A 27,814-nucleotide genomic window follows, 5' to 3' on the forward strand; every position below is an offset into this window, starting at 1 on the left:
GAAAGCACTGGACAGCATGACAAAGAAAAACATGCTGAAGAGGGTTGGCACTAACACACAGCTCTGTTTATCTCCATTAGTGAACGGAAATGGGTCAGGAGGCTCATCATCATCCAGGACATGAGTGGGCATGCCACCATGGAAACTGTTAAACCACTGATGAATTTCAGGGCAGCCAAGTTTCTCCATTACCTTCCAAAGACCCTAATGGGGCTCTATCAAAGGTCTTGGTCAGGTCGACGAATGTGGTGTAGAGGCCCATCTGTTCTTGGCATTTCTCCTGGAGCTGTCCAACTGCAAACACCACATCAGTGATTCCTCAACCTTTTCTGAAACTGCACCGGCTCCCTGGCATCAGATCCTGGTTAACTTGTTGCACTAAGCAGTTGAAGAGGATTCTGGTGAAGGTTTTGCCAGTGATGGAGAGGAGCTTGATTCCTCTATGATGTGCAATGTGGCATGGGCTTGCTCTCCAATGCATGTGACAACCTAGGTCTTAAGATCAACACAAAGAAAACTGAAGGAATGTGCTGGCTTGCTCCTGGAAAGCCCTATCGCTCACTCCCTTTGATTTCTGTTGCATGACATATGTCATTTAATCTATCCTGCCCTCTAACCTATCCCTGACCTCCTATTTTGCTCCACCTGACTTCCACCTTTTCCCCCCACTTTCTCAACAGCATAAAAACCCATCACATTTCTATATCTCTCCAGTTCCAAAGATGAGTCATATTGGAGTAAAGGTGAGTTCCTTTCTGTTTGAGCTGGTGGATAATAGTAACTTTTTTGCATTCTTTCAGGAGATTTCCTTGCTGCCACAGACTAAAAGAGATCACTAAGCCTTATCACCAGACACTGATCTCCAGCCTTCTAGGTCAGAGCAGGGTTAGCGTCAGCTCCTGGAGCTTTGCCACTAGACAGGAGTTTAATTATGTATTCATAAAAATGAATGAACACAATGAACAAGAGGTTAACTAAAGAAAGGCTAGGCCTTATTAGGTCCATAAGCCCTATGGCATAAAGAAACCTTATGTTGAACCTTGTGTGTGAAGGTTCAGGTGTTGGTATGGTTGTTAATAAATACTTAGCGTCTTTTTTCACAAAAGAGAGGGACAATACAGATATTGCAATTAGGGAGGAGGAATGTGAAACATTAGATGAAATTAACAGAGAGAGGCAAAGTACTAAGGGCGTTAACGTCTTTGAAAGGCCAAGATAAAATGTATCCTAGGCTGTAAAGAGAAGCTAGAGAAGAAGTAGTGGAGGCTCTGACCATCATTTTCCAATTTCTTTGATGACAAGTGTGGTGCCAGAGGACTAGGGGGCAATTACTTCGAGTTGTACCACTGTTTATAAAAAAAGAAAGGGTTAGACTGAGTCATTACAGGCCAGTCAGCCAAACCTTAGTGCTGGGAAAATTATTGGAAAAGATTCTGAAGGACAGGATAAACCTTCATTTAGAAGGAAATGGATTAATCAAAGACGGTCAGTACAGATTTGTCAAGGGAAGATCATATCTGACTAACATTAATTTTTTTTATATAAGGCAAAGAGGGTCAATGAGGGTAGGGCATTTGATTTAGTGCAGATGGTTTTTAACAAGGCTTTTGATAAGGTTCCACATGGCAGACTAGTCACGAACGTAAAAGCCCATAGCATGCAAGGCAAATTGGCAAATTGGATCCAAAATTCGCTCAAAGGCAGGAAGCAAAGGGTAACAGTCAGTGGGTATTTTTGTGACTGGAAGACTGCTTCAGTGGAGTTCTGCAAGACTCATTAGTAGGCCCCTCACTTCTTATGATATATATCAATGATTTAGACTTGAACGTAGGGGTTATGATTAAGAAGTTTGCAGACAATACAAAAATTAGACATGCAGTTGACAAAGAAGAAGAAAACTGCAGGCTACAGGAAGATGTCAATGGGCTAGTCAGCTGGGCAGAACAGGGGCAAATGGAGCTCAATCTGAAGGAGTGCGAGGTAATGCTTTTCAGGAAGGCTAAGAAGACAAGGGAATACACAATAAATGGTAGGATACTGAGAAGTGTAGAGGAACGGAGAGACTTTAGAATACACGTGCACAGGTCCTGAAGGTGACAAGATAAGGTGGTCAAGAAGGCACACAAAATACTTTATTAGATAAGGCATAGAATATAAGAGTTGTGAGGTTACGCTGAAACTATATAATAAACACTTGTTAGGCCACCTTTGGAGTACTCTGTGCAGTTCTGGCCACCACACTATAAGAAAGATGTGACTAAGCTTTTTGCCTTGCACTCATCAGGACACTTCGTAAGAATTCCAATAGAAGGGGAAAACAACAGTTTAAACTGTATGAGAAGAGAGTGCTGAGTGGCTGGCAAGTGGCATTGCCATGGAGAATGCATCAGTGGCGGTGACTGACAATTAACTGCCAAGCATTGGCAGTTGCAAGATCTCGGTAGTAAGAAGTCCAATAACACTTTTGGGATTTTAAAAATTAAAAGTAAAAGTTTTATTAACAAAAATAAAAGAAAACCGAAGCACACAAGATTAAAGTTACACAATTAAGGTTACTCTTACAAAACATTCCCCAAAAACTCTCTACTTGGTCAAACCCACAAGTAAACACCTTCTCAGCAACACTCCCTTATAGATGTCCTCAATAACATCCAGTAATATTACACAAGGCAAACTGCTGTAGCTTCAATAAAGGAGTACCTCTTCCACTCTGTGGTGGAATTCACTTCAGAACAAACCTGTTTGTTGCAGCCCAAGACTTTTCTGGCTTGACTGGATGGGTGATTCAAACTGCACCCTCTCCCAGCCCAGAGCTCCAGTTATAGCTCAACAGCTCCAGCTATCTCTACCTATCTTTAGCTCAACAGCTATATCCAGTTGTCCACAGTAACTCTAATATACCTTTTTCCCCTTTCATCTCTGTTCCATTGTTCTCACACCTTTTTGGAACTCAGACCCTTCCAAATATAGGGCCATTCATGTTTCCATCTTGTCTTTGCTTTCGGGTCAATAAAATACAATATCCCTACTACTATTTACCTATGGAAAACCTGCAAGATGCAAAGATTTTTCTTGTCGCCTCTGACTCCCCCTTGATATTCAAACAAACTCTCAACTTACCTAAAAATGGAAATGTTAGATCTAACCTATTGTGCCTCAAACTTAACACCCCTATCCTTTTCACATTTCCTAGTCCCCCAGACAACCTGACTCCTATCAAACTCTTGCCCAGCTTCATTAAATCACACACAGACACCCAGCCTCCTTTAGAGAATAACACAATATTCCTCAAAATATTAAAACATCCATTCTCACAATAAGCTATGGTTGTTTTCTTTGGAACACAGGAAGCAGACCTAATTGAAGTGGATAAAATTATGAGGAGTTGAGATAGAGTGAAAGGAAGGCCTTATTCCAGTCAATTAGGGAGAACATAAACTGTGGGTATAGATTTCGGGTAAGAGGTCAGAGATTAAGAAGAAATTTGAGAGAAAAACTTTTCACCCAGAGGGTGGAGAAGATTTGGAACTCACTGCCTGAAAGGTGGTAGAGGCAGAAACCTTCATAACATTCGTAACCTGCAAGGCTATGAACCAAGAGCTGGAAAGCAGGATTAGACTGGATGGCTATTTGTCAGCCAGTGTGGACTTGATGGTCTGAATGGCCTCCTTCCATGTTGCAAATTTCTTTAATTCTATGATTTCTATCTATCTCAGACTTAAAAATCATCAATTGAGCTAGCATCTACTGCTTTCTAATGTGTGTCCAAATTATTTTGTAAAAAACATAAGTAATAGGAGTAGGCCATACTGTACCATGAGCCTGCTCTGCCATTTAATATAATTATGACATTCCCAATCCTCAGAATTTTATTCTTTGCAACATTATAAGTCTCTCCTTTTAACCTTACTTGATTGGTCAATTATTTACTAATTTATTTAGCTAAACTCATTGCAAATTACAGTGACCGAGTAGCAAATTACAGACTCCGAACTTGGAGACAAAAGGAGAACACAGAGCAGCTACTGGAGAAGAGAATAAATAGCACCTCCTTCACTCTCTGCACTGAATTCACACTTGCACCAAATTCCAGAATTAGCATTCGGTTCACAAAGTACTCTGTTATCAGATCACTCTGTGCTTCCCCACTCAGCCCATTCCCAATTGCCCTTGAAAAAGTGGTGGTGAGCCACCTTCTTGAACACTGCAGTTCATGTGGTATAGGATATAGCATTGTGCTGTTAGGGAGAGAGTTCCGGGATTTTGACCCAGGGACAGTATAGTGCCAGGTCAGGATGGTGTGCGACAGAGGGGAACTTGCGGATGGTGGTGTTCCCATATGTCTGCTGGTTTTGTTTGGCTAGAGAGTAAGGCTCACAAGTATGGAAGGTGATGGTGAAGGAGCCTTGGTGACTTGCTGCTGTGCATTTTATAGATGGTACAACACTGCTGCCACTCTGCTTTGGTGGCAGAGGGAATGCATGCATATGGGGTACCAATCAGGCATCTGCTTTGCCCTGGATGGTGTTGCTGTACTCATCCATACAAGTAGGCAGTATTCCATCACACCTCTGACTTGTGCCTTGTAGATGATGGACAGGCTTTGTGGAGTCAGGAGGTGAATTGCTCGCTGCTGAATTCTCAGCCTCTGATCTGCTCCTGCAGCCACAGCATTTATATCACGGGTCCAGTTAAATTTCTGGTCAATGGTGTCCGCCAGGATATTGATAGTGGGGTGTTCAGTGATAGTAATGCAGATGAATGTCAAGGAGAGATGGTTTTCTCTTATTGAAGATCGTCACTGGCCGGCACATGTGTGGCACAGATGTTACTGGCCACTTACCAGCCCAAGCCTAAATGCTGTCCAAAACAATATGGACACAGGCTGTTTTGGCATCTGGTACTTCATTAAAGCCTATTAGGGAAGCATCAACTGCACTGCCCACATCCATCTGTTGTTGCAATTAATTACTTAATTATGATTTGCTCCTAGGCTTTCCAATGTTATTCAATGCTCATGCAAATTAATTGTCTCCTGGATTATTATTTGTAAAAGCTTTTTCACCACTGGTGTTAAACTGACTGACCTGCAATTGCCAGATTTATCCTTCCCCCCTTCTAGTGTTTTGGCACTGCTCTTACATCCAAGGGGACTGGGAAATTGCGGCTAGCGCCTCACCAATTTCTCTCCTTATTTCATTCAGCAACTAGGATGCATACCATTTGTGCTGGGTGATCTTTCCAAATTCTGCTCACCTTCCTCTTATCTTATTTTAAAAATCTATTTTAAAAATTGCATTCAGTATTCCGTCTTCCTCTTCATTTACCTTAGCTTTGCAAAGTCCCCTTCCTTGGTAACAATGATGCAAATTATTCATTTAGTATCTCAGCCATGCCTTCGCCCTCCACAAATTGGTCTGCATTTGAGCCCCTAGTTGCTTCCCTGACACTTAGAAACATAGAAAACGTAGAAAATAGGAGGGGTAGGTTACTCGGCCATTTGAGCCTGCTCCGTCATTCAATGTAATCATGGCTGACCCCGTATCTCAACACCATAGTCTTGCTCTCTCCCCATGCCCCTTGACGCCTTTCGAGGCTAGAAGTCTGGACCCCTTCTTTCCTTCTTAAATCTATTCAATGACTTGGCCGCCATAGCCTTCTGTGGTAGAGAATTCCACAGGTTCACCACCCTCTGAGTGAAGAAGTTTCTCCTCATCTTAGTCCTAAATGGTCTACCCCGTATCCTGAGACTGTGACCCCTTGTTCTAGAACCCCAGTCAGAGGAAACATCATCCCTGCATCCAGTCTGTCCTTCCTTGTCAGAATCTTATATGTTTCAATGAGGTCCCCTCCCATTCTTCTAAACTCCAGTGAATACAGGCCTAGTCGACCCAATCTCTCCTCATACGACAATCCCAGGATTCAGTCTGGTGAACCTTTGCTGCACTCCCTCTATGGCAAGCGTACCCTTTCTTAGGTAAGGAGACCAAACCTGCACACAATACTCCAGGTATGGTCTCACCAAGGCCCTGCACAGCTGCAGTAAGACATCCTTGCTCCTGTGCTCAAATCCCAATGCAATGAAGGCCAACATACCATTTGCCTTCCTAACTACTTGCTGCACCTGCATGCTTGCTTTCAGTGACTGGTGTACAAGGACACCCAGGTCTCTTTGTATATCAATATTTCCCAATCTATCACCATTTAAATAATACTCTACCATTCTATTTTTCCGACCGAAGTGGATAACTTCACACTTATCCACATTATACTGCATCTGCCATGTATTTGCCCACTCACTCAACTTGTTTAAAATCGCCTTGAAGCCTCTTAACATCCTCCTCACCACTCACATTTCCACCTACTTTTGTTCCAGCAGCAAACTTGAAAATATTACATTTGGTTCCCTCATCCAAACCATTGATATATATGGTGAATAGCTGAGGCTCAAGCCCTGTTCCCTGTGGTACTCCACTAGTCACTTCCTGCCACTCTGAAAAAGACCCATTTACTTCCACTCTGTTTCCTGTCGATTAACCAATTCTCAATCTATGCCAATATATTAGGCCCAATCCTTTGTGCTTTAATTTTGCACACTAACATCTTATGTGGGGCTTTATCAAAAGTTTTCTGAAAATCAAAATTACCACATCCACTGGTTCTCCATTATCTATTCTGCTTGTTAAGTCCTCAAAAAACTCCAGTAGGTTTCCCAAACATGATTTCACTTTCATAAATCCATGTCAACTTTTGTCGAATCCTGTTGATATTTTGAGTGTCCTTTATAACAGACTCCAGCATTTTCCTTACTACTGATGTTAGGCTAACCAGTCTGTAATTTCCTGCTTTCTCCCTCCCTCCTTTTATAAATAGTGGGGTTACATTTGCTATCCACCAATCTGCCGGGACTGTTCCAGAGTCTATAGAATTCTGGAAGATGACAACCAACGCATTCAATATTTCCACGGCCACCTCTTTTAGTACCCCGGGATGTAGATTATCAGGTCCTGCGATTTTATCGGCTTTCGGTCCCATTGATTTCTTTAGCACCATCTTTTTACTAACACTAATTTTCTTCAATTCCTCCTTCTCACTAGACCCTTGGTTCCCTAGCAGTTCTGGGAAGTTAATTAATTCTGTCTTCACAGAGGAAGACACAAAGTAGTTGTTTAATTGCTCTGCCATTTCCTTGTTCTCTATTATAATTTCTCCTGTTTTGGACTGTAAGGCCTACATTTGCCTTCACCAATCTTTTTCTTTTTACATAACATAGAAGCTTTTACAGTCTGCTTTTATATTCCTTGCAAGTTTACTCTCATACTCTTATTTTTCCCCACTTAATCAAATTCTTGGTCCTCCTTTGCTGAATTCTAAACTGTTCCCAATCCTCAGGCTTGCTGCTTTTTCTAACAACTTCATATGACTCAACTTTGGATCTAATACTATCCTGAATTTCTTTCGTTAACCATGGTTGGGTCGCTTTGCCTGTTGTGTTTTTGCGCCAGAAAGGAAAGTTGCAATGCATACATTTGTTCCTTAAATATTAGCCATTGTCTAGCCAACATCATGCCTTTTAATGAAGTCTCCCAAACTATGCACTTGGGGAGGGCTAACAAGGCAAGGGAAAGTACTGAAGATCAAAGGGACCTTGGTGTGCATATCCACAGATCCATGAGGATAGCAGGGCAGGTAGATAAGGTGATTAAGGCGGCGTATGGGATACTTGCCTTTATTAGCCAAAGCACAGAATACAAGAGCAGGGAGGTTATGCTGGAACTGTATAAAACGCTGGTTAGGCCACAACTGGAGTACTGTGTGCAGTTCTGGTCACCATATTATAGGAAGGATGTGATTGCACTGGAGAGGGTGCAGAGAACATTTATCAAAATGCTGCTTGGGCTGGCGGGTCTGCGCTATGAAGAAAGATTGGATAGGCTGGGGTTGTTTTCCTTGGAGCAGCGAAGGTTGAGAGGGGACCTGATAGAGGTGTATAAGATTATGAGGGGCATAGATAGAGTGGATAAGAAGGCACTTTTTCCATTAGTAGAGGGGTCAATAACCAGGGGGCATTGATTTAAGGTAAGAGGTAGAAGGCTAAGAGGAGAGTTGAGGAGAAATCTTTTCACCCAGAAGGCAGTGGGAGTTTGGAAGTCACTGTCTGAAAAGGTGGTTGAGTCAGAAACTCTCGTAACGTTTAAGAAGTATTTAGATATTCACTTGAGTTGCCATAGTCCCCAGGGCTATGGACCAAGTGCTGGAAAATGGGATTAGTGTTGTCAGATCTTTGTTGACCAGTGTGGACATGATGAGCCGAATGACCTTCTGTGCTGTAAATGTCTATGAGTCTATCATAGCGAACTCACCCCTCATACCTTCATAGTTTTGTTTAGATTTAGGACTCTAGTTTCGGATTGGACTACTTTACTTTCCATCCTAATGAAGAATTCTATCATGTTATGGTCACTGTTCCCTAAAGAACACTGAATAACAAGGTTATTAATTAACCCCTTCTCATTGCTCAATACTAAATCTAGGATAGCCTGCTCCCTCGTCTAACTGGTCTAAAAAAAACCATCTAGTACACACTCCAGGAATTGATCCGCCACAATATTATTGCTAATTCGGTTTGCCCAGTCTATATGTGGATTAAAGTCACCCATGATTACTGTTAGCACCCTTGTCACATGTATCTCTAATTTCCTGTTTAATGCCATCCCTGACCTTACCATTATTGTTGAGGCCTATAGACAACTACCACTAATGTTTTCCTCCCCTCATAGCTTCTTAGCTCCACCCAGATTGATTCTAGATCTAGATTTCTTGAGTCAATATCCTTTCTCATTATTGCACTGATGTCATCCTTAACTAACAACATCACCCCACCTCCTTTTCCTTTTTGCCTGTCCTTCTTAAATATTGAATACCCTTGGATATTCAGGTCCCAGCCTTGGTCAACCTGCAGCCATGTCTCTGTAATCGCAATCATATTGTACCCGTTAACATCTATTTGCACTGTTAATTAGTCTACCTCATTGTGAATACTCCGTGCATTCAGAGACAGTGCCTTTAGGCTTGTCTTTTTAACATCTTTACACATTTTTTGTACTAAGGCCTTATTGGCTGCTAACCCTTGTTTCCTCCGCCTTCCACTTTTGCTTTCTACTTTTCTGCCTTTCATTTCTATCTTTGTTTCCCTCTCTCCTGTGCCTCCATGCTCAGGTTCCCACCCCCTGACACTCTAGTTTAAACCCTCCCCAATGGTTCTAGTGAATACCCATGCTAGGATATTGGTCCCAGTCCTGCTGGGGTGTAACTTGTCCAGCTTGTACAGGTCCCATCTTCCCCAGAATCAGTCCGAATGCCTCAGGAATCTAAATCCCTCCCTCCTACACCATCTCTCCAGCCACTCATTTAGCTGGTCTATTCTATCCTTATTTCGCTAGCACATGGAACTGGGAGTAATCCTAAGAGGATCCCTTTGAGGTCCTGCTTTTTAATTTATTTCCTAGTTCCTTATATTTTGCTTTCAGGACCTCATCCCTCTTCTTACCTATGTCAGTGGTGCTAACATAGACCACGACCTCTGGTGGTCCACCCTTTAGAATGTCTGCAGCCGCTCAGCAACATCCTTGACCCTGGTACAGGAAGATAACATACCATCCTGGTGTCACATCTGCTGCCACAGAAACATCTATCTGTTCCACTTACAATAGAATCCCCTCTCACTATTGCTCTCCCACTCTTTTTTTCTCCCACCCTGTGCAGCTGAGCTACTCGTGGTGCCACAGACTTGGCTCTTGGTTTTCCATAGGAATGCAGCATCTCTCCAGCAGTATCTAAAATGGAAAACCTGTTGGAGAGGGAGATGGACCCAGGGAACTCCTGCATTACCTGTCTAGTGTTTTTACTCTGTCTGGCGGTCACCCATTTCCTTTCTGCCTGTGCACTCTTTACCTGCAGTGTGACCACCTCATTGTACGTGTTATCTATGAAGATCTCAGCTTTGCGGATGCTCCACAATGACTCCAGCTGCAGGTCCAGCTCTGAAATGCGACTGAGTAGCTATAGCTGGAGACACTTCCTGCACACGTGGTCACCCTGGACACTGGAACTGTCCCTGACTTCCCACATCGCACAGAAGGAGCATTCCACGTGGCCAAGATGCCCTGTCGTGACTTGCCCTTAAATTACTCCCTTACTTTTACTTCCTCAACTTTAAGGAATATTAATTGTATACAAGGGACCTTACTACTTATACCTTAAACACTACTTAATGTAAACTAAAGACCAATTTTTAATTTAAAGACTGGACAGAAAGAATACTCATCAGGTCCTACTTACCAAGGCTGCTGCTCCTATTGTGTTGACTGCTGGTCCTGGTTCCCCTTGGTCTTTAAGGCTGCCGCTCCTCTCGCGTAACCAAATGCCAAAAGCAAAGGAGCATCTCTTTATCTTCCTCCCCTAACTCCCTTAATCGCCCAACTCCCAGCACTCTATTCTAAGCTACATTAAGTTGACTGGCTTTATATGCTCCAGTTACAGAGGAACCAGTTTCAGCTGCTTCTTTAATTAACTGAGCCCAGCTGTTCATCCAATAGAGACCTTGTTAAAACTCTGCTTAAGGTTGGGAACTTTAGAATTTAAGCGGTAGATTTCAATTAAATGCTAACTACAAACAAAATTATTTTTTCATAAAAATATATTAAAAAAAAGAATCCTTACTCACCATCCACCAGCATCCAGTTCTAGCTTTTACTGTTAACACACCAATGAAGACCTTTGGATTCTCTTTAATCACTTTTTATAATCTCTCTTTGCCCCTCTTGTCTTTTTCACTTGTCCTCTGCATTTCTTTTTTATATTCAGTCTAGCTCTTCCTTGTATTTATCAAGCTGACATATGTCATATTTTACTGCTTCACCTACTCTCTAACTTGTGGTTCCCCTCTCTTTCCCCCTTGAAAAATGTACCTAGACTGCATCTGAAGTATTTCCTCTTTAAAGGTTGCCATTGCACCATCACATCTCTGCCTGCCAATCTTGCAGTCTAATTTAAAACAAAAACAGAAATACCTGGAAAAACTCAGCAAGTCTGGCAGCATCGGCGGAGAAGAACAAAGTTGACATTTCAAGTCCTCATGACCCTTCAACTAATTTACTGGACGGATGATATTTCCCCTAGGCTACATAGCAACCTGAAATTTCCAGCAAAGGCCTCTAAGTTACCTCTCGGTCTGTGGCTGTGCAAATAATTGAAAGGGGTCATGCACGTAAACAATTCCTCCTTTACTCCATAACCCTCTATCCCCACATCTCCCATTCTATTTGTACAGCACCATTGTACTGCATTATGGAAGGTTGCCCAGTATAGTATAATAGTATAGAAACTTTAATACAATTTGAAATGTGAATGATAGCCCTCTCTGTCACGTACATAATAAAATTACCATTACTAATCTGCATGAATGATTCTTACTTATGAGCTGGAATAGACTTCAGGCACTCCCATTTTTTTGTATCCCACACACAGATGATTCCATCTTCTGCTCCACTGAGTAAGTGTGTAGTTCCATAAAATTCAAGGCAGGTTATTGTACCTTTTGAAAAGAGAGGCCTAGATTAGATCAATATTGAGGCACATACAATACAAAGTAGAAAACAATTATCACAAATAGTAGTCAATTATCAACATATCCCCAACAGAAGTGAACGCACTTTTGGCAGCATATCATTCAAACAAGGAAGCAAACTGTGTACTGTCTGATATTTTCAAAATCTATTTATACCACACCACACGACCTTAGTTATCTTGGTCATCTGCCCAATTTGGAACTGAATCATATGGGTGGGTAAGATCCCTGGAACTAGTCTCAAATCTTTTCTGCATTCCCTCTAATACCTTCACATTGTTCCGAAAGTGTTGGGCACAATACTCCAGTTGAGGCTGAACCAGTGTTTTATAAAAGGTTCATCATAATTTCCCTGCTTTTGTACTTCAACAATTTCCGCACATAAATCCCAAGATCTCTCTGCTCCTGCACCGCCTTTAGAATTGCATCCTTCATCTTATGTTGCCTCACTTCGTTCTTCCTACCAAAATCTATTACTTCATGCTTCTCTGCATTAAATTTCATCTATCACATGTCCACCCATTCCACTAACCTATCTATGTCCTCTTGAGGCTTTGGCTAGTGGGACGACTGAAACCATAAAGGATGATCGTAAGTCCCAACCAAATCCACCTTCCCACTCACCCCACAATCTCTTCTAAATTACAAACGGCAGGTAGTGTCAGCATCCACATCTTGTTTTTTCCCCTTTCCCTCACCCATATGTTGTGCCTTTATCCTTTTAGATATCTAAGAACAAGGTCAACAAATGGCAAGGGAGCTGAAGTGCAGAGGAACAAGTGGCTGAAGAAGAAACACGGTCATGTGATCTCACACGCAACCACCAATTTAGATACTGACATTGTGCATACTTTAGAGGGTAACATGGGTCTTCAGGGTGACAGCATTCATTGGCGCATCATTGTCGCTCCATCAGTGCTCCCTGCTATTGGTGTCAGTCAGCCAGCCAGCCCAGACTATAGTTGCTCATGTCAGGTGGGTGATCTAAAGTCAGGCCTTCTAGACCCAAAGTTGCTCAAGGGCATTCTGCAAGGCCATCCACAGTTTTTAAAAATTCATTTTTCTTAATTACCTTCAGGTATGTAAGCATCACTGATAAAACCAACATTTTGCCCTAAAGAAGGTGCTTGTGAGCTGCCTTCTTAAACCGCTACAGGCCATATGGTGTAGGTGCACCCAAAGTGCTGTTAGAGAGGGGGTTCCAGGTTTACATCCCAGTGACAGTGAAGGAATGGCAATATAGTTCCAAGCGAGGACTCCATGTGGCTTGGAGGAGAACCTGCAGGTGGTGTATTCCAATGAGTCTGCTGCCCTTGGGCAGGTGGAGGGGGGGGGCAAATCTTTCAGCCAAAAGGCCCATCCCCCCACCCTTTAACCTGAGCCTCATATCCTTCAAGTGCCAGAATTAAGAATAATAGTCACAGTGGGGTCAAACTATTTTATAAAGGTTTAGCAAAACTTCTCGGTTTTTGTATTCTATGCCTCTATTTATAAAGCACATTAAAGCTCTGGTTTCAGTATGATACACTTTACAACCACAGCCCTGTCATACAATTATTTGCAACTTGGTCATTCATATTATGTAACCAGCTCTGCTTCTTTGAACTTGCGCCTATGCAATATTAGAGCAACAACATCTAAAAGACTTGAACTTCACAAGCACCACAAACAACAATTCTATGTATAACTGAGAATATCTTGAACTAACAGTGACATGTTCTATTGGTGTATGACTCCTGGTTTCACTTCCAAGTTTAAAAATGGCAAAACCTCCCAGTAAATTAGCACCAACCAATTCGCCTGCAATAATGTGTTATTTCTTTCCACAAACATAGCTTTGTTAACAGAAAGATTACACTTTTACACTGAGCAATAAATATCTTCATTTTAAATTGAAACTAGCCCCACTTAGAAATGTCCAACATGGAGCACATAATAGGAGAGAATAAGGTACTGCAGATGCTAAAAACCTGAAATATAAACAGAAAATGCTGGAAATACTCAGCAAGCCAGCCAGCATTTGAGAGAGAGAAAAAGAGGCAATACTTCAGATCCATGATCTGCACTAGTTCTGATGAAGGGTCACTGACCCGTTTCTCTCTGCACAGATGTCAGCAGATGTGGTGAGCATTTCTAACACCTCCATTTTCTATAGAGCAAAAATGCCAGCCCTCCAAAAAGCAATCAAACTTCCCATTCCCCTTCAGCAAGAAACACAACAGCAGGTGCCTGAGATTTGGTTTGGCATAACAATAAACATCAAGTTCAACAAAAGTTAAGGCATGAAGAACACACGTTTGTTTAAATGATCAATTCACAAGTTGTGAGTAATTAATAAAAATTACTACTAAAAAGTGCCAAGCAGCAGAGCTAACTAATAAAATCTTTATTGTCTTTTCACTCAAGAAGCAGAGTTTGAGAAACGCAGACTCAGCCCCAAGTCTTGGTAAGCAGGGAAGGGGGCGTGGACTGGAGCCAAGTTAAGGAGCTAGGTCTAATTAAAACCGACCTCGTGTTCACCTCTGATGCTGCACACTCTGAGCTGGCCTCGGCAGAATTCATATGAAAGTGGGGATGGGAAGTAGGTTGCCTTTCAGCCCAGGTTTTCCTCTTCTCACTGCCCAGCGTGTGGATTTTTTTTTTAGGGTCAGCGAAAAAGAGGGTGTCATGGGGGAAGTCGGGCGAGCCAGAGGGTAGGAGGAGGGTCGGGGGGGCGTCGGCAAGAAAAGAGGAGGTGTCAGGGGGAAGAGGGCAGTTGGCGAAAAAGAGAGGGGGGACCCGTTGGGCGGAAGAGGAGGGCGGTTGGATTGTTCGTCCTATCAGGGCAGTGATAAGCGAGTCTATTGGTTAGCCTGTCGTCAGTTTTCGCTTGTTCTTGTAATACTACACATCCGTAGAAGTGCAGTGCACAGAAAAAGAGGCTGCAAGACACAGTCGATTGCATTAGCTTGTAGAAAAGTATCTTTTTTTTCGTTTCATGTCCTAGTTGCCTGTTAATTAAGGTTTGATTTATTTTTTTGTTTGTACCAAAGTAGTAAAAACCTATGTTGCTTTTTGTAACATGCCCTTCAGTTATTTCCATTGGTCGTTTGGGAATTTCATTTACGGTGATCGTATGTTGTTCAGGTCTTGCTGCACATGGACACTGGCTGCTTGTTCCCTTGACCCAATTCCCATTAAACTGTTGATCACCCAACCTCCCTTCCAGGCTCTCATGTTAGCTCATATTGTAAACGCTTCTCTCTCTTCAAGTGTTGTCCTTCTCTCCTTTAAATCTGCTGTCAAACAGCTATCTCCTTAAAAAAAAATCAAGCCTTGACCTCACAGTCATTGCAAACGAATGCCCCATCTCCAACCTCCCTTTCCTCTTTGAAGTCTTTGAACATGCTGTCACCTCAAAAACTCATTCCCATCTTTCCTGGAACTCCATGTTGGAATCCGTCCAATCAGGTCTTTTAGCTCTGCCACCGTGCCAAAATAGTTCAATGGCACAAATGACTCTGACCGTGACAAAGTTAAACTCTCGCTCCTCGTCCTTCTCCACCTGTCAACAGCCTTTGACATGGTTGATCACACCATCCTCATCCAACGCCTCTCTAAAGGGCGGGACTGCTCTCATTTGGTTCCATTCTTATCTATCTAACTGTAGCTACATTTGCAATGGCTTCACCTCCTGCTCCTGCATGTCTGGTACCCTCCAAAGATCGATCTTTTACTCCCTCCTATTTCTCATCTACATGTATATTGTTAGTTTTCACACACACTGATGACACCCAGCTCTACCTCACTACCATTTCTCTCAAAACGTCCACTGCTGCTAAATTATCAGATTATCTATCTGACATCGAGTACTGAATGAACGGTAATTTCCTCCAAATAATTATTGGAAAAATTTGCCTTTGTCTTCAATCCCTGCTTTAAACTCCATCCTTCTCCCTGGCAACAGTCTGAGATTTAGCCTTGCAGCCTTGGTGTCACATTTGATCATGACATGAGCTTCCAACGTTACCAGACTTCACCCCTGTCTCAGATCATCTGCTACTGAACCCCTCATTCATGCCTTCATGAGCAATATAAGTGACAGCCATTCGCTGACTCATTCCTCAGGGCAATGCCTTGACCAGAGTCAAGCTGCCTTGTTTAAATTTCAACAATGCTTAGCTGTTAACTGTCAATCACCATTACTGGTCCATTCACCTTGGTAATGCCACTTGCCAATCAATCAGCACTCTCTTCATATACAGTATAAATTGTTATTTTCCCCTTATATTGGTATTTTTGCAAAATGTCCTGATAAGTGCATGATGAAAAGAACCATAGAACCATAGAACACTACAGCACAGAAAACAGGCCATTCGGCCCTTCTAGTCTGTGCCGAAATATTATTCCGCTAGACCCATTGACCTGCACCTAGTCCATAACCCTCCAGACCTCTCCCATCCATGTATCTATCCAATTTATTCTTAAAACTTAAGAGTGAGCCCGCATTTACCACGTCAGATGGTAGCTCGTTCCACACTCTCACCACTCTCTGAGTGAAGAAGTTCCCCCTAATGTTCCCCTAAACCTTTCCCCTTTCACCCTAAAGCCATATCCTCTCATGTTTATCTCTCCTAATCTAAGTGGAAAGAGCCTACTCGCATTTACTGTGTCTATACCCCTCATAATTTTGTAAACTTCTATCAAATCTCCCCTCATTCTTCTACGCTCCAAGGAATAAAGTCCTAACCTGTTTAATCTTTCCCTGTAACTCAAGTCCTTAAGACCCAGCAACATCCTAGTAAATCTTCTCTGCACTCTCTCAATCTTACTGATATCCTTCCTGTAGTTAGGCGACCAGAAGTGCACACAATACTCCAAAGTAGGCCTCACCAATGTCTTATACAACCTCACCATAACATCCCAACTCCTATACTCAATACTTTGATTTATGAAGGCCAGTATGCCAAAAGCTTTCTTTACAACCCTGTCTACCTGTGACGCCACTTTCAGGGAATTATGTATCTGAACTCCCAGATCCCTTTGTTCCTCCACACTCCTCAGTGCCCTACCATGTGTATGTCCTACCTTGGTTTGACCTTCCAAAATGCAACACCTCACACTTTTCCACATTAAATTCCATCTGCCATTTTCTGGCCCATTTTTCCAGTTGGTCCAGATCCCTCTGCAAGCTTTGAAAGCCTTCCTCGCTGTCCACAACGCCTCCAATCTTAGTGTCATCAGCAAACTTGCTGATCCAATTCACCACGTTATCATCCAAATCATTGAAATAGACAACAAACAACAATGGTTCCAGCACAGATCCCTGAGGCACACCACTAGTCACAGACCTCCAGTCTGAGAAGCAATCATCCACTACCACTCTCTGTCTTCTCCCACACAGCCAATTTCGAATCCAGTTTACAACCTCTCCATGGATACCAAGTGTCTGAACCTTCTGAACTAACCTCCCATATGGGACCTTGTCAAAGGCCTTACTAAAGTCCATGTAGACAACATCCACAGCCTTTCCTTCATCTACTTTCTTGGTAACCTCCTCGAAAAACTCTACAAGGTTTGTTAAACACGACCTACCACGCACAAAGTCATGCTGACTATCCTTAATCAGCCCTTGGCTGTCCAAATAATTCTATATCCGATCTCTCAGAACACCTTCCAATAACTTACCTACTACTGACGTCAGGCTCAAGGCCTGTAATTACCTGGTTTACTTTTGGAGCCTTTTTTAAAACAACGGAACAACATGAGCTACCCTCCAATCCTCCAGCACCTCACCCGTGGCTAAGGACAATTTAAATATTTTGCCAGTGCCCCTGCAATTTCTACACTAGTCTCCCTCAAGGTCCGAGGGAATATCATGTCAGGCCCGGGGGATTTATCTACCTTTATTCGCTGTAAGGCAGAAAGCACCTCCTCTTCTTTAATCTCTATATGTTCCATGACACTACTGCTTGTTTCCCTTCCTTCTTTATACACTATGCCAGTTTCCTGAGCAAATACTGATGCAAAAAATCTGTTTAAGATCTCCCCCATCTCGTGAGGCTCCACACATAGATGACCACTCTGATCTTCAAGGGGACCAATTGTGTCCCTTACTATCCTTTTACTCTTAATATATTTGTAGAAACCCTTCGGGTTTACCTTCACATTATCTGCCAAAGCAACCTCATGTCTTCTTTTTGCCTTCCTGATTTCCTTTTTTAGTATTTTCTTACATTTTCTATACTCTACAAGTACCTCATTTTCTCCTTGTTGCCTATACCTGCTATACACCTCTCTCTTCCTCTTAACTAGATCACCAATATCCCTTGAAAACCAAGGTTCCCTATGCCTGTTAACTTTGCCTTTAATCCTGACAGGAACATGCAAACTCTGCACTCTCAAAATTTCGCCTTTGAATGCCTTCCACTTACTGAACACATCCTTGCCAGAAAACAACTTATCCCAATCCACTCTTCCTAGATCCTTTCTCATTTCCACAAAATTGGCCTTTCTCCAATTTAGAATCTCAACTCGAGGACCAGACCTATCCTTATCCATAATTAACTTAAAACTAATGACATTGTGGTCACTGGACCCAAAATGTTCACCTACACATACTTCTGTCACCTGACCTGTCTGGTTCCCTAATAGGAGATCAAGTACTGCATCCTCTCTCATTGGTACCTCTATATATTGATCTAGAAAACTTTCCTGAACACATTTGACAAACTCCAAGCCATCCAGCCCTTTTACAGTATGGGAGTCCCAGTCAATATGTGGAAAGTTAAAATCTCCTACTATCACAACTTTCTGTTTCTCACATCGGTCTGCTATCTCTCTACAGATTTGCTCCTCCAATTCTCTCTGACTATTGGGCGGTCTATAATACAACCCTATTAGTGTGGTCACACCTTTCCCATTCCTCAGCTCCACCCATATGGCCTCTGTAGACGAGCCCTCCGGGCTGTCCTACTTATGCACAGCTGTGATATTTTCCCTGACTAGTAATGCCACTCCTCCCCCTTTCATCCCTCCCCCTCTATCACGTCTGAAACAACGGAACCCCGGAACATTGAGCTGCCAGTCCTGCCCCTCCTGCAACCAAGTCTCACTAATAGCAATAATGTCGTAATCCCACATGCCAATCCACGCCCTAAGCTCATCTGCCTTTCCGACAATACTCCTTGCATTGAAATAGATGCACCTGAGAACATTTCTATCACGTACAAACCTTTGATTTCTGTCTATACATGCATTCCTCGCTTGACCTTTATCCTCCTCCACCTCACTATCTGCTCTAATACTCTGGTTCCCCTCCTCCTGCAAATCTAGTTTAAATGCCCCGGAGCAGCACTAGCAAACCTACCCGCAAAGATGTTAGTCCCCCTCCAGTTCAGGTGCAAACCGTCCCATCGTAACAGGTCTCACCTTCCCTCGAACAGAGCCCAATTGTCCAGAAACATGAAGCCCTCCCTCCTGCACCATCTCCTTAGCCACGTATTTAGCTGCATTATCCTCCTATTTCTAGCCTCACTAGCACGTGGCACGGGTAGCACTCCTGAGATCGTAACCCTGGAGGTCCTGTCCTTCAAATTTGCACCTAACTCCCTAAACTCTCTTTGCAGGACCTCCTCCTCCTTCCTATCCATGTCATTGGTCCCTACATGGACCACGACATCTGGCTGCTCACCCTCCCTCCTGAGAATACTGAGAACTCGATCCGAGATATCCCTGGCACCAGGGAGGCAACAGACCTTCCAGGATTCTCGATCTCTCCCACAGAACCTCTTATCTGTCCCCCTAACTATCGAATTCCCTATCACTACTGCTCTCCTCTTTTCCCTCCCTCCTTTCTGAGCTGAGGGGCCAGCCTCGGTGCCTGAGACGCGACCACTACAACTTGTCCTGGTAGGTTGTCCCCACCAACAGTATCCAAAACGGTATACCTATTGTTGATGGGAACGACCACAGGGGTACTCTGCTCTTTTTGTCTATTCCCCTTTCCTCTCCTGACATTCACCCAGCTGCCTGCCTCCTGACTTTTAGGGGTGACTGTCTTCCTGAAACTCCTGTCTATTACTGCCTCTGCCTCCCGAAGATCCAAAGTTCATCCAGCTCCAGCTCCAGTTCCCTAACTCGGTTTGTCAGGAGCTGTAGCTGGATGCATCTTTTGCAGGTGTAGTCATCAGGGACAATTGTGCTGTCCCTGACTTCCCACATGCTGCATTCGGAGCACTCGACTGCCCCAACTGCTGCCTCCATTACCTACTCCTAATTTACTTAAAGGACTTTACCCGACCTTACCTCACTGGGAGCAAGCTCGTCCTCAGCCTCTGCTCGCCTAAGCTCTCGAGCCAAAGCCTCAAAGCTCCACTCCTTCACTGGGCCACTCGCTCACTGGCCGCTCAAATGCTGGCCGCTCCTCTTCAGCTTCCCCTCCTTTTATTTTCAATCTCCGTACTCTTTTTCAACTGACCTCCCCCACGCTCTCTGCGCTCTTTTTCAAATGACCTCCCCCACGCTCTCCGCGCTCTTTTTCAACTGACCTCCCTTCAAGCTCCACGCTCTTTTTCAAATGAATACACACAGCATTTGTAACAAAATGAATGGATTGCTAGCACAGGTAGAAATAAATACATATGATTTGATGGCCATTACAGAGATAAAAGCAAAATACTGCAGATGCTCGAGATCTGAAATAAAAACAAAGTGCTAGAAAAACTCAGGTCCGGCAGCATCTGTGGTGAGTGAAGTAGAGTTAACATTTCAAGCCGGATACGGCTGTTCTTCGGAACCCCTTCAGAATAGGGCAACTACAGAGACATATTTGCAAGGTGACTAAGGCTAAGACCTGAATACTGAAGGGTGTTTGACATTCTGAAGAGGCAGGAAACTAGGAAAGCTATGTGGGGTAGCTCTGTAAATAAGTAGCGAGAAATGACCTTAGCTCAAAAGAACAAGATGTAGAATCAGTTTGAATAGAGATAAGAAATAGGAATGATGAGAAGTCACTTGTGGGAGTGGTTTATAGGCCCCCTGACAATGATTACACTGTCAGACAGAGTTTACTGGAAGAAATAAATGGCCCGTGTAAGAAAGGTTCTGCAATAATCTTGGGTAACTTTAATCTACATGCAGATCGGGCAAATCAGATTGGCAAAGGTAGCCTGGAAAATGAGCTCATCGTGTATTTGAGCAGTACATTCTCTAGCCAACCAGGGAGTAGGCTATTCTAGACCTGGTATTGAGCAATGAGACAGGATTAGTCAATAACCTCATGGTAGTGGAGCCTCTTGGTGACAGTTATCATGACATGATTGAATTTCATGAAGGAGAGAAGTCTGGGTCTAAGACTAGTGTTTTAAACCTGAATAAAGGGAATGTTTAGGATATGAAGACAGGGTTAGCCATAGTGAACTGCAAAACTAGATTAAAAGTAACAGTAGAGATGCAGTGGCAGACTTTTAAGAAGATATTTAATAACTCAGCAAACATTTATCTCAGTGAGAAACAAAGACTCTTTTAGAAGGATGCACCATCCATGGCTAAATAAGGAAGTTAAGGATTGTATCAAATTGAAAGAAACACTGTATAAATCTGCAAAGATTAGTGATGGGTTAGAAGATTGGTCAGATTTTAAGAACCAGTAAAGAATGACTAAAAAAGGGAGAAATTAGAGTGTGAGAGAAAACCAGCTCGTAATATACAAACAGATAATAAGAGTTTCTACAAGTATTTAGAAAGAAAAAGAGTAACTGAAGCTAGTGTTGGTCCTAGAGTGTTTGGGTAATTGATAATGGAAAACAAGGAAATGGCAGAGGCATTGAACAGGTTATTTTGTGTCTGTCTTCATTGTAAAAGACTTAGAAAAACTTCTCAAAGATATTTGAAAATCAAGAGGTGAACAGGAGGGAGGAACTCAAAACAATCAACATCACCAGGAACAAGGTGCTGGAAAAACTATTTGACCTAAAGAATGAAAAGTCCCCAGAACTAGATAGCCTGCATCCCTAGGGTCTTTAAAAGAAGTGGCTGCAGAGATGGTAGATGCATTCATTATAATCTTCCAAAATTTCTTAGTTTCTGGAAGGGTCCCAGCAGGCTGGAAAATAGCAAATGTAAAACCTTTATTCAAGAAAGGAGGGAGACAGAAAGCTGGAAACTATAGGCCAGTTAGCTTAATATCTGTCATAGGGAAATTTCTAGAATTCATTATCAAGAGGTAATTGTAGGAGCATTTAGAAAATCATAATGGGATCAGGCAGAGTCAGCATAGTTTTGTTGAAGGGAAATTATGTTTAACTAATTTATTAGAGCTCTTTGAGGAAGTAACAAGCAAGGTCGATAAAGGAGAACCTGTAGATGTGGTGTACTTGGATTTCCAAAAAGTATTTGAGAAGGTGCCACATCAAAGGTTGCTACACAAAATAAGAGCTCATGGTGTAGGGAGTAACATACTAGCATGGATAAAGGACTGGTTAGCTAACAGGAAGAAAAGAGTAGATATAAATGGGTCTTTTCAGGTTGGCAAGCTGTAAATAGTAGAGTGCCACAAGCATCGGTGCTGAAGCCTCAAGTGTTTAGAATCTATATCAATGACTTGGATGATGGGACTGAAGGTATGGTAGCTAAATTTGCCAATGATACCAAGATCAGGAGGAAATTAAGTTGTCAAGAGGAGGTAAAGGAGTCTACAAAGGGATATAAATAGGTTAAGTGAGAGGGCAAAATTTTGGCAAATGGAGTATGATGTGGGAAAATGTAAACTTGTCCACTTTGACAAGAAGAATATAAGATCAGTATACTATTTAAATGGAGAGAGATCACAGAACTCTGTGGTATAGAGGGATCTGGGTGTCCTGGTACATAAATCACAAAATTTGTATGCATTACAGCACGTGATTAGGAAGGCAAATGGAATGTTGGCATTTATTGCAAGGATAATGGAATATGAAAATAAGGAAGCTTTACTGCAAATGTACAGGGCCTTGGTGAGATCATATCTGGAGTACTCTGTACAATTAAGGTCTCTTTATTTGGAAAAGGATATAATTGCATTAGAAACAGTTCAAAGAAGGTTCACTCGACTCATTTGTGGGATGAAGGGCTGATCTTATGAAGAAAGGTTGAAAAGGTTAGGTTTATACTCACTGGAGTTTAGAAGAATGAAACATACAAGATCTTGAGGGGATATCAGGTGGATGTTTCTACTTGTGGGACAAACTAAAACTAGGGAACACAGTTTAAAAATAAGATGTCTCCTTTTTAAAACAGAGATAAGAAGACATTTTTTAGTCTGTGGCATTCTCTTCCCCAGAAAGCAGTGGAGGCTAGTCATTGAATTTATCCAATTTTTGATAGGCAAGGGAGTCAAGGGTTATGAGGGGAAGACAGGAAGGCGAAAGAGACTACAAACAGATCAGCCATGATCTTATTGAAGGGTGGAGCAGGCCCAAAGGACTGGATGGCCTACTCCTGCTCCTGTGTTCTATGTTCCTATGTAAGTTATCCGGGTAACGTGTACAGTCATTTTAGCCCACTCAATGGCATTGTCCAGTTGTAATCTTTGTTCTTGAATCCATAGTAAACTAACGTTACCAGCACAATTAACTGTAATACCAGATAGATGTACCATTGTATTCATCACATCTGTAGCTGCTGGGTCCTTCCAAACAATGACTGCCAGCAGTTCCCACATCCAATCTGATTTGAAGTTGTGTGAACATTCCCAATTCCAGCTGTGCTGGTTAATGTTCACAACAATCACTTAATTCAAAAGCTGAAGCTGTTGAAACCTTGTACTCCCATTTCTGCATCTCTTTTCTCCAAATGACAACACCATTAGGATCAAAGTAGTGTTGCTGCAAACTCAGATTCCCAGGATGGTATTTTAAAGTCCATTGGTCTGTGATCACTATGTCGGAAGAATTGCAAATTATCGCACTCCGCAATTGGAAAGGATTGATTAGAACAAAGAGCTTCACCTTCCAGACATATTGGTGTCTGATCATTAGCAATAACAAAGCCATCATAATCAAATTATGTATGCACAATCGAGCACACCCCATGTCCACAATTACAGATTTATTTAACCAATGAACTTCAACGTTACAAGAGCAAGATTGTTCCATATAACATATTAAATTAAAATTACCCTGATGGATATCATCACACACATAATTGTCATTAAACGTTGTCAAAATTGTGATCAATTTGTGAGTAGGGCTAACCAATATATACAGGGCATACATCAGGTATCTGTGGCTCTGAGTAGACTAGGCCTATATTTCCTGAAGCTCAGAAGAATGGCAGCAGATCTAATTAAAACACAATTCTGTTCTCGCAGCAATATTAACTTCTGCTCTGTGCTTTTTAACTTCTTTCTCTTTTTCCTCATCCTTTTGTTACACCTCAAGTGTCCAACTCAAGGTTTTTATGGGACTGTCTTATAACATTTGTAAGCTGTGAAAAACCTGATACTAACTCTGATATTAAGTCCACATTCTTCTGAAACGATTTCTTTGCTTTCTCACATGCCCTGTAACTTTACTCTTAGTGTTTTATGGATTCCTGGTAGTATTACCTTCTCAACCTGCATAAGAAGTGAAAAAGATTCATGGTCAGACTCTTGCCTTGCCCAGTTGAACGGGCTCCTTCCACTCTTCCTGGGATGAAACATTTAAGTTATGAAGAGAGGTTGGATAGACTTGGGTTGTTTTCGTTGGAGCAGAGAAGACTGAGGGGCGACCTGATCGAGGTGTACAAGATTATGAGGGGCATGGACAGGGTGGATAGGGAGCAGCTGTTCCCCTAAGTTGAAGGGTCAGTCACAAGGGGGCATAAGTTCAAGGTGAGGGGCAGGAGGTTTAGGGGGGATGTGAGGAAAAACCTTTTTACCCAGAGGGTGGTGACAGTCTGGAATGCACTGCCTTGGAGGGTGGTGGAGACAGGTTGCCTCACATCCTTTAAAAAGTACCTGGATGAGCATTTGGCACGTCATGACATTCAAGGCTACGGGCCAAGTGCTGGTAAATGGGATTAGGTAGGTAGGTTAGGTGTTTCTCACTTGTTGGTGCAGACTCGATGGCCGAAGGGCCTCTTCTGCACTGTGATTCTGTGATTCATCTTTCTGGAATTATTAGCATACTGTTTTGGAGTAACAAGCGAGTGAGGAGTTGAGAGGCATCTAACTGCTCCGCCTATGTACCTAACGTCACCACTTGAACCATCTGGGTTCAGGACTCTGAAGTTGAAGATGATAAAATGGATGCAGAAGGAAATGGTTGCTTCACACTCTGTCCCATTAACCCCTTATCAACTTTTGGATCTGGGAATCCTGTGAACCCCCATCATGCTTTATTTGTTGGCAAGTAGAGTCTGATTGGTGGAGGCCCAGGGTCCAGACCAAAGTCAAGCGGCCTGGTTTAAATTTCAAACAATGCTTGGCAATTAACTGTCAGTCACCATTAACCGATGCAATCTCCAAGGCAACACCTCTACCAATCAGAATCCACTTGCCAACCAATCAGCACTCTCTTCTCATACAGGATAAAGTTGTTGCTTTCCTTGACATTGGTATTCTTGCAATTGTCCTGATGAGTACAAGATGAAAAGCTTTGACAAAATGCCTTTTTTCAGAAATACGGAAGTTCTGTATTACAAAACAACTATTTGTAACCCTGTTACTACTGTTGCATTGTCCTCTTAGTCTCAATCCCATTCTCCATAAACACAAAAGACCATGTTGACTTATTCCAGACCATCACAGACATGACTGAATGAAGCACATACATTCTAATGCCCTCCTCATCTCTGAAAATACACTTGCCTTTGACCCTATGACACAATACATCCCCTGACCAACAGAAGGTTGGTTTAACTCAATGTGTGCTGGTTCCATAGGTACCCAGGACTTTGAGGTATTCAGGCAGTGGTAGCTCCCATTCCCTCATGCTTCTCTTATTATTATTCTCATTCTGCAAATTCCTTCTTACCCCACTAACAGCTTAATTCCCCAGGACCTGTCTCACACTAATATAATTCTCATTTTCCAGTGTACTTCTCACCCCAATATAATTCTCATACTCTTTGCTAAACCACACCCCTCTATCCCTCAGATTCATTCTCTGACCACTATCAATTCATCCCCAATGTCAGTAACTCCCACTATTCTCATTCTCCAGTCTGCCTCTCTCCCCACCATTATAAAGAGTGAATAAAGAGAAATTCCAATAGCAGAAAGACTCTGTTAGTTTGTTGTTTAAGAAGCTGAGAATGAATTGTAAACAAATCTCTCCTCACTCTTACAGGTTGGAAGATGGGAAAATGGTTTGATAAGAATGAAATATCCAGTGTGGCCAAGGTATGGAAAATTCCAGCAGCCTGTCTCTGATAGTGCACATTTAACTGTTGCCACATTGGAAGAGAGGCCATTTGTGATTGTGGAGGAAGCAGATCCTGAAAATGGAGCTTGTGTACGGAATACTATGCCCTGCAGGAAGCAAGCAAACCTGAGTGAAAGGTAAGGAGCTACATCTGGTGATGCAAGTAACATTCATGCCAGTGCCAGACAATGACCATCTCCAACCAGAGAGAATCTAACCATCGCCCCTTGACACTCAATGGCATTACCATCGCTGAATCCCCCATTATCAACATCCTGGGGGTTACTATTGACCAGAAACTGAACTGGACCAGCCATATAAATACTGTGACTACAAGAGCAGGTCAGAGGCTAGGAATCCTGTGGCAAGTAACTCACCTCCTGACTCCCCAGTGCCTGTTCACCATCTATAAGGCACAAGTCAGGAGTGTGATGGAATACTCCCCACTTGCCTGGATGAGTGCAGCTACAGCAACATTCAAGAAGCTTGACAAAGGACAAAGCAGCTCAGTTGATTGGCACCCCATCCACAAACATTCACTCCCTCCACCACCGACAAACAGTGGCAGCAGTGTGTACCATCTACAAAATGCGCTGCAGAAACTCACTAAGGCTCCTTAGACAGCATCTTCCAAGCCCATGACTGCTACCATCTAGAAGGACAAGGGCAGCAGATAGATGGGAACACCACCACCTGGAGGTTCCCCTCCAGGTCACTCACCATCCTTGGAAATATATCGCCGTTCCTTCACTGTCGCTGGGTCAAAATCCTGGAATTCCCTTCCTAACAGCGCTGTGGGTGTACCTACACCACATGGACTGCAGCGGTTCAAGAAGGCAGCTCACCACCACCTTCTCAAGGGCAATTAGCGATGGGCAATAAATGCTGGCCCAGCCAGTGATGCCCACATCCCATAAATGAATTTTTAAAATAATAAGCTGCCACATGCCTGTAGGAAATACAGATTAGTGTGTCTAATTCCTGAGCTGGTGTATCCAACTTCTTTTAAATACCTCCATCAAATCTCCTAAGCCTTCTCAGCTCTAAGGAGAACAACCTCAGTTTCTCTAATCTATCCACATAATTGTAATCCCTTATCCCAGGTACTTTACATTAAATCTCTTCTGTACTGCTCCAAAGCCTTCATATCCTTCCTAAAGTGTGGTGCCCAGAATAAGATACAATATTCTAAATGGGATGGAACTAGTATTTTACAAGTTCATCATAACTTTCTGGCTTTTGTACATACGTCTTTGTATAAGAGGGGCAAGATCGTATGTGCTTCATTACCTGCTTATTAATCTTCAAGGTTTGTACAGCAACATCCCCAGATCTCTCTTTCTTGCAAACACTTTAAAATTGTACCATTTAGCTTGTATTGTTGCTCCTTGTTCTTCCTACTAATATGGATCATCTCACACTTTTCTGCATTGTATTTCAGCTGCCATGTATCTGCTCATTCCACCAGCCTATGTCCTCTTGAAGTTTGTTCCTATCTTCCTCTGTGTTTATTTCATTTCCAAGTTTAGTATCATCTGCAAACCTCATCCAGTATTCAGGCAAACACATAGTTTACTGTTGCTTTGCCTTCTGCCTTCACCAGTAGATCTCTATCTTGATCCCTAATCTGTTCCACCTCTGCTCTGGCAATCCTTTAATATACCTGCAGAAGATGTTTGTTTTCTCTTTTACACTAGCTGTCAATCTATTTTCATATTGGCTCTTTGGCCCTCTTATTTCCTTTTTTACTTCTCTGTATTTCTACATTCAGCCTGACTCCCCCTTCATTATCAAGGTGATATCTAACAGACGCCCCCTT

General features: G+C 42.6%; 1 protein-coding gene across 5 annotated transcripts in view; it reads right to left on the reverse strand.

Annotated features, from left to right (window-relative positions):
• Positions 1 to 27,814, reverse strand: part of pak1ip1 (PAK1 interacting protein 1) — a 94,543-nt gene that overhangs the window by 52,178 nt on the left and 14,551 nt on the right. For all 5 annotated transcript variants that reach the window (XM_078539161.1, XM_078539163.1, XM_078539164.1 and 2 more), the window contains exon 3: positions 11,476 to 11,596. In XM_078539161.1, the coding sequence (XP_078395287.1) occupies positions 11,476 to 11,596 (121 nt within the window). The remainder of the gene's footprint in view (positions 1 to 11,475; positions 11,597 to 27,814) is intronic.

This window comes from Cetorhinus maximus, chromosome 3 (assembly GCF_964194155.1).
Source record: "Cetorhinus maximus chromosome 3, sCetMax3.hap1.1, whole genome shotgun sequence".
Taxonomy (NCBI): domain Eukaryota; kingdom Metazoa; phylum Chordata; class Chondrichthyes; order Lamniformes; family Cetorhinidae; genus Cetorhinus; species Cetorhinus maximus.